The 16034-nt window shown below is 32.2% G+C and overlaps 1 protein-coding gene across 2 annotated transcripts in view; it reads left to right on the plus strand.

Moving 5' to 3' along the window:
- LOC134706941 (nose resistant to fluoxetine protein 6-like) overlaps nucleotides 1-16034 on the plus strand; it is a 42514-nt gene that overhangs the window by 6216 nt on the left and 20264 nt on the right. Inside the window, exons 2-7 of one of the 2 annotated variants that reach the window (XM_063566323.1) lie at nucleotides 3432-3613; nucleotides 5196-5286; nucleotides 6611-6704; nucleotides 8266-8465; nucleotides 13369-13536; nucleotides 14466-14562. In XM_063566323.1, the coding sequence (XP_063422393.1) occupies nucleotides 3432-3613; nucleotides 5196-5286; nucleotides 6611-6704; nucleotides 8266-8465; nucleotides 13369-13536; nucleotides 14466-14562 (832 nt within the window). Of the gene's footprint in view, nucleotides 1-3431; nucleotides 3614-5195; nucleotides 5287-6610; nucleotides 6705-8265; nucleotides 8466-13368; nucleotides 13537-13567; nucleotides 13736-14465; nucleotides 14563-16034 lie in introns of both variants that reach the window. The other variant, XM_063566324.1, reaches the window with a different exon arrangement.

Consider the following 16034-nt stretch of genomic DNA (forward strand, 5'->3'; position numbering starts at 1 on the left):
CGAATATATATCTTTGCGCCCCCCTATTCCAAAATCCTGGATCCGCCCCTGACAGCAATAATGTTCAGCAAAGTAAGATTTACAAATAAGTTAACATGACCTAAATGGTCAGTTGACCCCTTAAGGAGTCATTGCCCTTTTTTGTAATATTTTACCAACTTTTTCGTAAATTTAAGTTATCTATTACAAAAATCTTTTTTCTGAAACTACTGAGTTAAATTTAACCAAACTTAGCCACAATCATTATTAAGATATCTAGTTTAAAAAATGTGTGCGATGACCCAGCAAACCAATCAAGATGGCTGCCATGGATAAAAATAGAACACAGGGGGTAAAATGTAGATTGGTTTAGATTTTAACGAGAGAAATTTATGTCTTACTGAAAAATTATTACACCAGGGTTTTCGATATCACAAAGTAGTCAAAACATTTACTAAATTTTATCATCGGTATAAGGATATCATTCGTAATTATAGCTAAACATGCAGACTTCTTCTTATACGTTCAGGTATTTGACATCCAATTTTTTATGGAAATATTCCTTATAAAGCACAAAGGTGTCAGTATTCACCTCAGAAACTAACAAAACCTTTAAATTGACTTATTAAGAAGGGATATAGTTACTGTACTATTGTCAAGTCATTAAAGATTGCATATTTTTGCGTTAATATTAATTTACTTATAGGGTCTTTGCATGGGAACTAAACACATTTATTCAAAGATCAGTTGTTGGCATGATACGGATTATGTTCTTCTCATATATGTTATGATGGTTTGTTACTAAACCCCTAATGGGAAGGATTATGCCTGATGTTCATATGATGAAATCAAGTCAGTTCATTTGAAGTCAGGAGCCTCTGCCCTTTGTTAGTCTTGTATTATTTTAATTTTGGTTTCTTGTGTACAATTTGGAAATTATTACGGCATTCATTATCACTGAACTAGTTTATATTTGTTAAGGGGCCAGCTGAAGGTCTCTCCAGTTGCGTGAATTTCTCGCTACATTGAAGACCTGTTGGTGACCTTCTGCTGTTGTTTTTTCTATGATCGGGTTGTTGTCTCTTTGACACATTCCCCATTTCCATTCTCAACTTTATTTGTTTTTTTTTGTAAATTTTCCTCTGTATCTAAAAGACCAAGTTTATTATAGATAGAGAAAACTGTAAGAAGCAAGAATGTTCAGTAAAGTAAGATCTACAAACACATCACCATCACCAAAACACAATTTTTTCATGAATCCATCTGTGTCCTTTGTTTAATACCATGTAATATGCACATTGACCAAGGTGAGCAACACAGGCTCTTTGAAGCCTCTAGTTTATCATTCATATTAAGAGATGTACCATTAGAGATGAATCATTGCAAATGATTGTGAACTAAGCACTCAGTCAGTAGTTTAAAATTTTAGTCCTATCATCTTTTTAAGTCGTCAATAGATTGAAATAATCAACTCAATTTTATGTCATAAATTCTATACATGCTTTGATATTAAAAAAAACCAAATATTTGAAAAAAAAACCTGGATATATTCAAAGATTTCATGTTTACACACCATATGTACTGTTTATATTGAGTTATTTTCGTAGTTTGTATACCTGCATTTGAACCTTTTTCAATATAAGATTTAAATTAAAAGATCCTAGTTATTCACCCTGTCTAGCATATAGATTTTTTTAGTCACCTTTGTACATGTATGCTTTACCTTATCTTGAATACATTTTAAAAGTAATGTCACAAATAGATTATATAGTACATTTGTATATTACACACCTATATTGGTTTAAGATAGCTATACTGGTCTAGAAGAGCTAAACAATTTTGAATGCCATAAATGATTGTTATGTTTTATGAATATTAATTTGTGATAATTTTTAGATTACAAAAAAAAAAAAAAATAAGTTAATTATGAGTCAATTATAACATGTATAAACCAAAGACCAAAAGGTTGAGTTAGAAGATATGCATATGACATGCATGTATGAGAAGAAATAACAACTTTGAACTAAATTTATAATATAAGTCTCTTGTGTTGTGATATGTTAATTAACATTCCTCTTTTATATACCTATACCTGACCTGGAACTGGTCTTACAGCATATTATAACAACTTTTTAATCAATTCTGTTATTCAGTTAAATATAATCAAACACAGTTTGATTTATACCACAAAGAACCATAACAAAGTGAAAAAATGAAGTGTTTTATTATTGGCTTGAGAGGTTATTCAGCAGATCCTTTACTATAGCCTAAAATATAAAACAGCACATTTATTCTAAATCAATTCAGTATAAAACACAGCAACGCATACTTTAATGTTGAGTCCTGCCTAAATACGGATCAGACTTTTTTCATATAACTTTTCAAATATGTTAAAAATAACAATATAATTTATAATCTCCGTTATTCAATGCAGAAAAATCCTTTTTTTTATGAATGCACAGAAATATTTTGTCACTTAATCAGGATGAGATCCAAAGTATTTTCAATGTTTCAATAAAATGTATATATGGCAAATGATAGACATGATATCAAACTCTGAAATTGCAGTGACATTGCTTTTCTCAACTATCATCATGATGATTTCCTTGATGGTGATATCACATGGTAATCATATGAATTATTTTACAGTGATAGATGCAGCAGCCAAGCCTCTTGCTGATTTCCTTGAAGGTGATACCACATGGTAATCACATGAATTATTTCACAGTGATAGATGCAGCAGCCAAACCTCCTGCTGATTTCCTTGATGGTACTACAATGTATCACATGGTTATCATATGACTTTATTTTACAGTGATAGATGCATTAGCCAAACTTCCTGCTGATATCTTTGAAGGTGATATCACATGGTAATCCCATAAATTATTTTACAGTGATAGTTGCAGCAGCCAAGCCTTTTGCTGATTTCCATGGTGGTAATATCTAATGGTAATCACATGATTTTATTTTACAGTGATAGATGCAGCAGCCAAACCTCCTGCTGATTTCGTTGATGGTGATATCACATGGTAATCACATGACTTTATTTTACAGTGATAGATGCAGCAGCCAAGCCTTTTGCTGATTTCCATGGTGGTAATATCACATGGTAATCACATGATTTTATTTTACAGTGATAGATGCAGCAGCCAAACCTCCTGCTGATTTCGTTGATGGTGATATCATATGGTAATCACATGACTTTATTTTACAGTGATAGATGCAGCAGCCAAGCCTTTTGCTGATTTCCATGGTGGTAATTTCACATGGTAATCACATGATTTTATTTTACAGTGATAGATGCAGCAGCCAAACCTCCTGCTGATTTCGTTGATGGTGATATCACATGGTAATCCCATAAATTATATTACATGATAGATGCAGCAGCCAAACCTCTTGCTGACTTCCTCAATGGTGATATCACATGGTAATCACATGACTTTATTTTACAGTGATAGATGCAGCAGCCAAACCTCCTGCTGATTTTCTTGATGGTGATATCACATGGCTAGGTGATTATGAAGAATGTCTTGCTATACATAGTAATCTGACAAAAGATACAGTAATTGCACCTTTTGATGGGGAATATTGTTTGGTTGGAATACCAATTCCTGCCAAAGTCATTCCTAATCCAGTAAGTTCTAAGTTGGAACAAAAGATCAGTATTAACTTTTTTTTTGTAGCCCAACAGGCCAACTATTTTCATCACTTAGCATCTGCCCTTCTTAAGGTGGTACCTAACACTACAGAGAGATAACGCTGTAAAGTCAGCTAAACGTTTTATGTTGTGTTGTAAAAGGAATATTAAGCTTCCCAATTATAAAAATTCGTGTTTGTCAAATTGCTATATAACCAGTGTAATTTTTCTGACAAAACGGTTGGTTCAAATTTTTTAAAGATTTTATATTTTTGTTAAAGTGTCAAAGTAAATACTTTGACAAAATTTTATGAAAATTAAACGAGCCAAATTAATTTAAGTGAAAGTGTTGGGTACCACCTTAATTAAAAAAAAAATCCCTTTTGAAACCACATGAATTGAATTCAACCAAATTTGATTTGAACAATACCAAGTGAATCTAGAAATATTCTGTTTATGTGATCGAGCCACAGGTCTATGTGATCACTGGATTTTAAGATGGTATCAAAATTTATGAAATGTTACTATTTATAAGATACATTTTTTTTTGTAAATAAATATAATGATTTATTTGCAAGCAGTGAACACTCAATTATTTAAAACAAAACAAAACAAGAAACAGATTCTTCTTCATATTTTATTTTCATTCAAATTGAAAGGTTATAAGGGTACTATAAACATATTACAATAGACCACTTTCGAGTTCATCCGTCACCGGAAAAAACTCGTCAATTATACGCGCCTTTATCACCATCATTTGTGTGTTTAGGGGCGTCGTCACTTCCCTTCCATTGTTGAGCGAGTGGTTGGAAAACTATAATTCTATATTGTATGAATTATTCGGCAAATTGAATTCTCAAAATTGACAATCAACGCTGCTGTCATTAGGGAATTGTCAGTAAGTACCTACAGAGCAACCATTCTTTCTAGTTTATCCTGCACAAAGACGATCACTAAGACGCTTGATGAACGTAAATAGTGCAGGGATACAGGTGAGCCCCTCTATCTGGTAAATGACGTCATAAAGGCGTGCATAATTGACGAGTTTTTGCCGGTGACGGATGAACTCGAAAGTGGTCTATTTGATGGAAATTTGAAGAAAAAACACAATTTCTACATCACACGGTTACATTTATGACAAAATTTATGTTGATAAAAAAACCTCCTGTTTTGAGTCCTAATCTCCTGACCAAAATTTCCAAATCTCCTGATCTGAGTTTTACAGTCCATCACATGTATGCTAAAAACTTAAGAAGTTGAAAAGAATTGTTTATAAAGTTTTTCATCAGCATGCAATGCCTGTGTAAAATTTTGTGAAGTTGTGTATTGATATCAAAGTAGACTCCCACACATTTCAATTTATTTCCTCAGGAAGGAAGAGTACTGATAAAACTCCAGTATGAAATTACAAAGTTAAACTTAAAATTATATATTCTACACCTTTCTGTGAAGATATTACTTCAATGAATTGAAAAATATTTATCAAATAGAAAATTTGTCTCTTTAAATGATTTATTCAGAACTGGCTAAAAAGATGTGATGATAATTGATAACACTATAGTTTTATGTTTAATTTCAGCTAGCTGCTGTTAGTCAGTACATGTTAAGGTTAGGTGTGTGTGTTCCTGATGGATGTTCTGAGAATGACACGCTAATATTGTTGAACACAGGTATATATGATCTTTTAAAGCCTGAAGGGGCTGCCGTGGTTGAGTGGTCTAAGTTGTTACTACTGTAATCAATAGCTGAGGTTGTGAGTTCAAACCCAATTCATGTGGGTGCACTCAACTCCAATCTTAATTAACTAAGATTGTCAGTTTTCCGAAGTTTGGTGGTTTTTTCCGGGCACTCAGGCTTCCTCCACAAATAAAAACTGGCCACCATTAAATAGCCAAAAAGTGGTGCTTAAAAGTGGCATTAAAAACACACCAAAAAATAATTTTAAAACTTGCATCTTACTTTCATTGACCAATTCAGCTGAGGTTTATTCTAAAGAAAGACATAATTTTGCAAAAAGAGTTTTAATTGGAAGTGTAGCCTCAAAGAAAATACAAGAAAATTTGTACTGTTTGAAGTTTAATGCATATCAAAAGTGAGCAAAATGAGATATCCTGGATGAATTGTGATCAAAGGTTATCAAAATCTACACTCACTTCTGGGTATAATTATCTTAAAGAATGATTGCTGTTAATTACACAAGTCTTTAATTTTAATGTGATGTCGATGAAAACCTATTTTCAAGATTGTTTGTTTAACACACTGAATATTAATTAAATGATGTTATAATATATTGAAATTGATAATAGATTGGGTTATAATCATGTTTGTGATTCAATTTCTGTCATTACACAGCAACAAATATCACAAAGTTAAGATATTGGGCTCCAAAAGGGTACTTACTCTCTTAGGTCACAAAGTTATTAAGGTCAGCTTTGAAATATTTTTATAGTCACATGTTCTTTATCTGGTGGCAGCAGCAGCATCAATAATGTATTTGTTTGTAATTAGGTCTAGTTTATTGTAAACCACTAGTGGTAGGTCATTGATATTTGGTATGCAGTTGTATTAGCATTGACACATCTCATTACCTTGGTGATTATTTGACCCATCCCTGTCAGTCATGGTCAATTGATTTTGAAACTTTTGCATAGTTTTGATGCACTATTTTGTGTAAGGTCAGTTTATAGGAAACCCTTAGAGGTATGTCAATGGTATCAATATGCAGTTGTAAAAGCATTTACATATCTCAGTTCCATCTAGAATATTTAGTCCTTACCCCCTCAGTCACGGTCAATTGACTTTGAAACTTTTGCTTAGTTTTCACATATTAGTTTGACAATTTATTTAAATATTTATCTAAAATCATAACAGGAAAGAATCACACTTAAAAGTAAACAGAAAAAAACTGCTGGGAAGTCACTAAAATCTTTTTCGCCTACATATAAACAACATGTGGTTTAAAGCCTACTCTCAAAAGTTTATTAATTATTTTAGTGCTGTCAAAAATTCCCAATAATACTATGCTGGCTGCAACAGTGCAGTGCCAGGATCCAGACAGAGAGTTCGATACCAGAGCGACTGTTGTGATGTAAGTATTATACAACCTGGAAAAAGGGTTTAAGAAATTAATGTCAGATGTTCAGACTCCTGGCTTATTTATAGCTTATTTTGTTCCTGAACTAATGCTCTTCCGACTTATAGTATCAGTTTTTAGTTCTGGATTTTTTGTCTTTCACCTAGTAAGTACATCCTGAAGTTGCATAATGGTCCTTTTTAATGTCACAATGACATTGTTATAAACATTTTGAAATTAACATATTTAGACAAAAATGGCCATTTTGCACACAGCTTTTGGTTAAAATATATATGAGCAAAAAGCTTTTACCAAAAGATATTTTATAGTGATAAACATCTAAGTAAAATGCATTTTGTAGGAAATATATTTTTGGGTAAGGCAGTTGCTCTTATCTAAATATAAATGACATGATATTAAACTGAAGCTGTTTTGCACAAAATGTAAGAAGTGTGAGGCTCTATCACAAACCTGTAAGAAGTGTGAGGCTCTATCACAAACATGGAAGAAGTGTGAGGCTCTATCACAAACATGTAAGAAGTGTGAGGCTCTATCACAAACATGTAAGAAATGTGAGGCTCTATCACAAACATGTAAGAAGTGTGAGGCTCTATCACAAACATGTAAGAAGTGTGAGGCTCTATCACAAACATGTAAGACAAAAATTCAAAATATAAATACATACTAATGTCTTATGAATATTTTGCGAAGGATGCTATTTAGTAGATTTATAATACTTTTGGAATTTCAAATTCAAGGAACCAAAAAAGTGGCCTCTCATATAAAAAAGAAGATGTGGTATTATTGCCAATGAGACAACTATCCACAAAAGACCAAAATGACACAAACATTAACAACTATAGGTCACCGTACGTCCTTCAACAATGAGCAAATCCCATACCGCATAGTCAGCTATAAAAGGCCCCAATAAGACAATGAAAAACAATTCAAACGATAAAACTTACGGCCTTATTTATGTAAAAAAATGAACGAAAAACAAATATGTAACACATAAACAAACGACAACCACTGAATTACAGGCTCCTGACTTGGAACAGGCACATACATAAATAATGTGGCAGGGTTAAACATGTTAGTGGGATTCCAACCCTCCCCCTAACCGGGGACAGTGGTATAACAGTACAACATATATAAGAACGAACTATAAAAATCAGTTGAAAAAGGCTTAACTCATCAGATAGACAAAAAATATAAGTGGATATAAAAAATATAATATAAATCTCATACCTATTTTTTTATCCTTGCTTTTATTTGAGTAAGATATCAACCCTCTATAATTTTTTTCTTCGATGTCCCATTTATACTATGTTAAGTCCCTTTTGGGAATTGAAGCTCAAGTTTTAAGCTTTTTTAAAAGAATTAGAAAATGGAAACCTGGGGAAAGTTATTTCAGAGCTGTGTTTTGTGTCAGAAGTTGGTATCATACATGTACATTACTAGTTTCTTTTTTAGTTTGTTCACCACTTTAAACTTAGTTTATGCTCTTTGAAACTGTTCCTTGGACAGTAAGAACCAAAAGTTTAAATGTAAATGATCCTATTATGAAATATTACAGAGTGATAGTGTCACTGTTTATGACAGTTATGGTCATTGGTACTGTCTATGATGTTCTCTACTTACAATGGCCAAAGTCAAAGGCTCAGACAATGGCTGGCTTACTAAATGGGGAAGTTACAGAAATCTATCATCATAAAATAACAGCAGAAGAAGACACACCATTGATTGGAGATAAAAGCACACAGGAATACAAACCTGGTAAATCCTTTTTTTATTCTTAATTTTTTTTGGTAGTTTTTATGATTTTTTGGTCCGATTGGTATCATGTTGTCTTTGTCCTCATCCAAAGACATGTGGGTTTTGCACAGTAACTTTGGTATAAGTAAATAGAAATTGATGAAATTTAAACACAAAGTTTAAGACCACAAAAGGAAGGTTTGGATTGATTTTGGGGATTATGTTCCCAACAGTGTTTGAATTAGGGGCCAAATAAGCATTTTGGATTTGCTTGGAAGGGGGAGGGGGTTATGGCTCAAACCATTCATGTATTAGAGGCAAAAAAGGGGGAAACCATTGGTGTCCTGGTTAATGGACAATTACTTAAGTACAATACATACTGTAGATTCTTTATTATTCGTTGGATACCAATTTTTGTGGATTTTGTTGGAGCAGTTGAACCATGAAATTAAATTTTCAATGAATGACAAATTTTCCTATGGCTTGTATGCAGACCTCTGCAAAACCACTAAATCAAATATCCACGAACATGTTAGTTTTCCTCAATCCTACAAAATTGGTACCCATGAAAATAAATGAATCCACAATGATTTAAAAGCAGTGTAAGGGAAGTAATTCAACCACAATATTTTGAATTACCTCCCTTTCACTGCTTTAAAATTATGTATAAAGAAATGTAGTACTGATGTCATTTTTTTTTAGAAGTTACTTTTTTTTTTAAATGCTGATAAAGTTAATTATAGTTTAGCCATGATTATGTATGTCAAGATTTCAGAACTTAAAAATTCATATTTTTTTTGAAGTATTCTTTTATTTTGCAAAAAAAAAAAGGGGGTGAGGGGGGGAGTTGGCAATAGCATAGTGTATTACTGAAAGGCAAAATTTAAATATAAAAAATCAAATCACTTGAATAATTCAAGGTCTTTGGCTACAGTTATTCTGTGTCAGAAACCTGTTATGTGTCAAATATTTATTAATAATAATAATTAAGAAATAATTCCTTAATGTCATGCTCTATGCTCATTTTAACATGGGTAGGCATTATATTTGTCGATATTTTACACTGAGCGTTAGCGAGGTGTAAAATGTGGTCAAATATAATGCCTACCCATGTTAAAATGAGCATAGAGCATGACATGAAGGAATTATTTCGATTCTAATATGACAAATACAAAATATTTATAAGTCGAAGCGTACGAAAATACTGTAAAAATGTTTGGCTGTTCCCGTGTCCTCCCCGAGAAGTCTGTATATTACATTTCATATTTGATAAGTTTAAAAACTACGAGCAGGGCAAATATTTTTTGTTTGATAAAAATATATAATAAAAGTTTATGTAAGTTGCTTAAATGTAAAATATTTAAAAGGATAACGATGGAAATAACGTAAATATAAACAGTAAGTCCGTGCGCATGTGTCAAACATATTTTTTGTGCTCATTAGAACACGGCTTTGTTAACAAAGCGTAATAAGGACATCATATTAGAATCCAAATTGAGACCTGTATCAAATGCAAATGTGTGTCCATTTTTGCCCAAACTATTTAGGGATGTATCCAGCTGCGCTTGACAATTTTTATACGACCGCAAATTTTGAAAAAATTTTCGTCGTATATTGCTATCACGTTGGCGTCGTCGTCTGCGTCGTCGTCGTCGTTGTCGTCGTCGTCGTCGTCCGAATACTTTTAGTTTTCGCACTCTAACTTTAGTAAAAGTGAATATAAATCTATAAAATTTTATCACAAGGTTTATGACCACAAAAGGAAGGTTGGTATTGATTTTGGGAGTTTTGGTCCCAACATTTTAGGAATTAGGGGCCAAAAAGGGCCCAAATAAGCATTTTCTTGGTTTTCGCTCTATAACTTTAGCTTAAGTTAATAGAAATCTATGAAATTTTGACACAAGGTTTATGACCACAAAAGAAAGGTTGGGATTAATTTTGGAGTTTTGGTTTCAATAGTGTAGGAATTAGGGGCCAAAAAAGGGCCCAAATAAGCATTATTCTTGGTTTTCGCACAATAACTTTAGTTTAAGTAAATAGAAAATAATGAAATTAAAAACAATGTTTATGACCACAAAAGGAAGGTTGGTATTGATTTTGGGAGTTTAGGTCCCAACAGTTTAGGAATTAGGGGCCAAAAAGGGACCCAAATAAGCATTTTTCTTGGTTTTCGCACCATAACTTTAGTATAAGTAAATAGAAATCTATGAAATTTAAACACAAGGTTTATGACCATAAAAGGAAGGTTGGTAATGATTTTGGGAGTTTTGGTCCCAACAGTTTAGGAATAAGGGGCCCAAAGGGTCCAAAATTAAACTTTGTTTGATTTCATCAAAATTGAATAATTGGGGTTCTTTGATATGCCGAATCTAACTGTGTATGTAGATTTTTAACTTTTGGTCCCGTTTTCAAATTGGTCTACATTAAGGTCCAAAGGGTCCAAAATTAAACTTCGTTTGATTTTGACAAAAAATTAATCGGTTGGGTTCTTTGATATGCTGAATCTAAAAATGTACTTAGATTCTTGATTATCGGCCCAGTTTTCAAGTTGGTCCAAATCGGGGTCCAAAATTAAACTTTGTTTGATTTCATCAAAAATTGAATAAATGGGGTTCTTTGATATGCCAAATCTAACTGTGTATGTAGATTCCTCATTTTTATACGACCGCAAATTTTGAAAAAATTTTCGTCGTATATTGCTATCACGTTGGCATCGTCGTCTTCGTCGTCGTCGTCGTCGTCGTCCGAATACTTTTAGTTTTCGCACTCTAACTTTAGTAAAAGTGAATATAAATCTATAAAATTTTATCACAAGGTTTATGACCACAAAAGGAAGGTTGGTATTGATTTTGGGAGTTTTGGTCCCAACATTTTAGGAATTAGGGGCCAAAAAGGGCCCAAATAAGCATTTTCTTGGTTTTCGCACTATAACTTTAGTTTAAGTTAAAAGAAATCTATGAAATTTTGACACAAGGTTTATGACCACAAAAGAAAGGTTGGGATTGATTTTGGGAGTTTTGGTTTCAACAATGTAGGAATTAGGGGCCAAAAAAGGGCCCAAATAAGCATTATTCTTGGTTTTCGCACAATAACTTTAGTTTAAGTAAATAGAAAATAATGAAATTTAAACACAATGTTTATGACCACAAAAGGAAGGTTGGTATTGATTTTGGGAGTTTAGGTCCCAACAGTTTAGGAATTAGGGGCCAAAAAGGGACCCAAAATACATTTTCTTGGTTTTCGCACCATAACTTTAGTATAAGTTAATAGAAATCTATGAAATTTAAACACAAGGTTAATAACCATAAAAGGAAGGTTGGTAATGATTTTGGGAGTTTTGGTCCCAACAGTTTAGGAATAAGGGGCCCAAAAGGTCCAAAATTAAACTTTGTTTGATTTCATAAAAAATTGAATAATTGGGGTTCTTTGATATGCCGAATCTAACTGTGTATGTAGATTTTTAACTTTTGGTCCCGTTTTCAAATTGGTCTACATTAAGGTCCAAAGGGTCCAAAATTAAACTTCGTTTGATTTTGACAAAAAATTAATCGGTTGGGTTCTTTGATATGCTGGATCTAAAAATGTACTTAGATTCTTGATTATCGGCCTAGTTTTCAAGTTGGTCCAAATCCGGGGTCCAAAATAAAACTTTGTTTGATTTCATCAAAAATTGAATAAATGGGGTTCTTTGATATGCCAAATCTAACTGTGTATGTAGATTCCTCATTTTTGGTCTTGTTTTCAAATTGGTCTACATAAAAGTGCAAAGGGTCCAATATTAAACTTAGTTTGATTTTAACAAAAATTGAAATCTTGGGGTTCTTTGATATGCTGAATCCAAACATGTACTTAGATTTTTGATTATGGGCCCAGTTTTCAAGTTAGTCCAAATGAGGATCTAAATTATCATATTAAGTTTTGTGCAATAGCAAGTCTTTTCAATTGCACAGTATTGCGCAATGGCAAGAAATATCTTATTGCAAAATATTGTGAAATAGCAATTTTGTTTTTAATTAGAGTTATCTTTCTTTGTCCAGAATAGTAAGCAAGAAATATCTAATTGTAAGATTTTTTTTATTTGGAGTTATCTTTCTTTGTCCAGAATCAACTTAAATCTTTGTTATATATACAATATACAATGTATATTCACTTTTTACTACCAACTGATAAATTAAAATAATCTTTACCATTCAGTGATAACAAGCAGTTTTTTTACATCTTAATATTTTATGATGTATTTAAATGAGTAGTAATTGTTGCAAACTCCATTAGAAATTTTAATTGAGATTAGTTTTGGAATAAGGGAAGGGGGATGTGATTAAAAAAAATGGGTTCAATTTTCTCATTTGAAATTTCATAAATAAAAAGAAAATTTCTTCAAAAATTTTTTTGAGAGGAATAATATTCAACAGCATAGTGAATTGCTCTAAGAGAAAACAAAAATTTTAATTTCATTAGAACACATTCATTCTGTGTCAGAAACCTATGCTGTGTCAACTATTTAATCACAATCCAAATTTAGAGCTGAATCCAGCTTGAATGTTATGTCCATACTTGCCCCAACGGTTCAGGGTTCAACCTCTGCGGTCGTATAAAGCTACGCCCTGCGGAGCATCTGGTTATAATTTTAGATAACTGAAAAGGTAAAAGGATAAAGCACTTTTTTGCCATGACAATGTCAGTTTATTTTCAACTTATGAGTTTGAATGTCCATTTGATATCTTCTCTGCCTCTATTTTGTCATGCATTGTTTACATCTTTTATTGAAGAAGAAAGCAAACATCCTTAATTGAAAAACACATTTTAGTGTTTGTATAACAGAACACATTTTAGTGTTTGTATAACAGAACACATTTTAGTGTTTGTATAACAGAACACATTTTAGTGTTTGTATAACAGAACACATTGCTTATATTTTTTACAGGAACATTTGGAAAAATCCTTCTATCCTTTTCTGTATACACAAATGGTGCTAAGATTTTGAGTACCAACCAATCAGCTGGCAGTTTAACCTCAGTGAATGGAATACGCTTTATAAGCATGTCATGGGTGATATTAGGACATACATATGCATTTTTATCTCCCCTTGCAGGTATGCATTGATATTGTTATTTATCTTATAGGATTACTTGGAAAACTTCTACTTTCCTTCTCCATTTATACAAATGGTGCCAAAATTTTGAGAACTGACCAATCAGCTGGTAGTTTGAATGCAGTGAATGGAATTAGATTTATTAGTATGTCATGGGTCATTTTGGGACATACTTATGGAATATTTTCACCAATTTCTGGTATGCATTATTACAATTCATAAGAGAGTCATAATTCTGCCAGTTTGACAAAAATTTAATTAGCAAAAACATCTGTATGTATTGAAGAACTTTTTCCACTTTGCATATATATATCTCTTGTAACAACTTATACATAATGGAATATCAGATACTGTGAAAGTTTAATTGTCTTGGAGTACCAATTTTTGTTGTAAGATTGAACCACAAATGTGTGCTCTCTATCAAAATGAAACTTTCCATTGGGTTACATATTGCATGTATAGGGCATAAACATGAATTTCAGAATCCACAAATTTCTTAGTCATCCTTTTTACATGAAAATTAGTATCTACAATTAAAAATACTAGCACAGTAGTGCTAACAGTGAAGTATTCATAATATATGTTTACAGAATTTCTTTACAGTGCTGCAATTCTGCAGTTCCTCCATGTTTATATAATATATATAAGCTAGCATGTATGAAAGAAAGATTGTTTTTTTGTAGTGGCAATATCTGATGTTTATAATTCATGGCATAGATTTTGATAAATTAAAGCTATCATTATCTTAATAGAAGAATTTTTGGTCAGAATAGAGAGAGAAAAAAATACCATCTTTTGATAGATATTCTCTGGAACATTTTTTGAATTGATTTAAGTTATGAACGTCAATGATTTCAGTGATAAAAAGACAACCTAACAAATAGTCTGTATAATTTTGTACAATGTAATAAACAATATTATATTTATAGATAACCAGCTTCCATTTACTATACTGATGTTCAAGAGATGGACTTTTGGAGCAGTACTGAATGCTTTAGTGTCTGTTGATACATTTTTCACTCTCAGGTAAATATTGTACTGGTGATTCATTATAGTTCATGGGATATTACTTTTTGTGTATTTCATAGATGAAGGTGAACCAAAAATAAAGATTTTCATCAAAGCATAAAGTTTATATAGGTTTTTATGTAGACGTCTGCAATACCATGAAATCAATTATCCATGAAAATACAATTTTTCCTCAATCCACAAAAAACTTGTGCACAACAAAAAATAAAATTGGTTACTTTTTACATGTCCCCATTACCAAGTTAAAGAATTATTCCTACAATAGTTTAGTGTGAACAGGACATTTCATTGATGTAAAGACTTAGCAAAGAGATGCAATAACAGATAAATGATAAATAGAACAAAATAAAATTACAGGCTTTAATATGCATTGAATTATTGTATATTTTTAAGTTTAGGAAAATGTTCTTACTAGTAAAGGAAAAAGAAATTTGTCAGTATTGCAGACTAGACTTTCCAGCATGTTCATGCAGTGTTCATTTTTATACGACCGCAAATTTTGAAAAAAATTTTGTCGTATATTGCTATCACGTTGGCGTCGTCGTCGTCGTCGTCGTCGTCGTCGTCGTCGTCGTCCGATACTTTTAGTTTTCGCACTCTAACTTTAGTAAAAGTGAATAGAAATCTATGAAATTTTAACACAAGGTTTATGACCATAAAAGGAAGGCTGGTATTGATTTTGGGAGTTTTGGTCCCAACATTTTAGGAATTAGGGGCCAAAAAGGGCCCAAATAAGCATTTTCTTGGTTTTCGCACTATAACTTTAGTTTAAGTTAATAGAAATCTATGAAATTTTGACACAAGGTTTATGACCACAAAAGAAAGGTTGGGATTGATTTTGGGAGTTTTGGTTTCAATAGTTTAGGAATAAGGGGCCAAAAAAGGGCACAAATAAGCATTATTCTTGGTTTTCGCACAATAACTTTAGTTAAAGTGAATAGAAATCAATGAAATTTAAACACAATGTTTATGACCATAAAAGGAAGGTTGGTATTGATTTTGGGAGTTTCAGTCCCAACAGTTTAGGAATTAGGGGCCAAAAAGGGACCCAAATAAGCATTTTTCTTGGTTTTCGCACCATAGCGTTAGTATAAGTAAATAGAAATCTATGAAATTTAAACATAAGGTTTATGACTATAAAAGGAAGGTTGGTATTGATTTTGGGAGTTTTGGTCCCAACAGTTAAGGAAAAAGGGGCCCAAAGGGTCCAAAATTAAACTTTGTTTGATTTCATCAAAATTGAATAATTGGGGTTCTTTAATATGCCGAATCTAACTGTGTATGTAGATTCTTAATTTTTGGTCCCGTTTTTAAATTGGTCTACATTAAGGTCCAAAGGGTCCAAAATTAAACTTAGTTTGATTTTAACAAAAATTGAAACCTTGGGGTTCTTTGATATGCTGAATCTAAAAATGTACTTAGATTTTTGATTATTGGCCCAGTTTTCAAGTTGGCTCAAATCGAGGTCC

This window comes from Mytilus trossulus, chromosome 2, assembly GCF_036588685.1.
Source record: "Mytilus trossulus isolate FHL-02 chromosome 2, PNRI_Mtr1.1.1.hap1, whole genome shotgun sequence".
NCBI lineage: Eukaryota > Metazoa > Mollusca > Bivalvia > Mytilida > Mytilidae > Mytilus > Mytilus trossulus.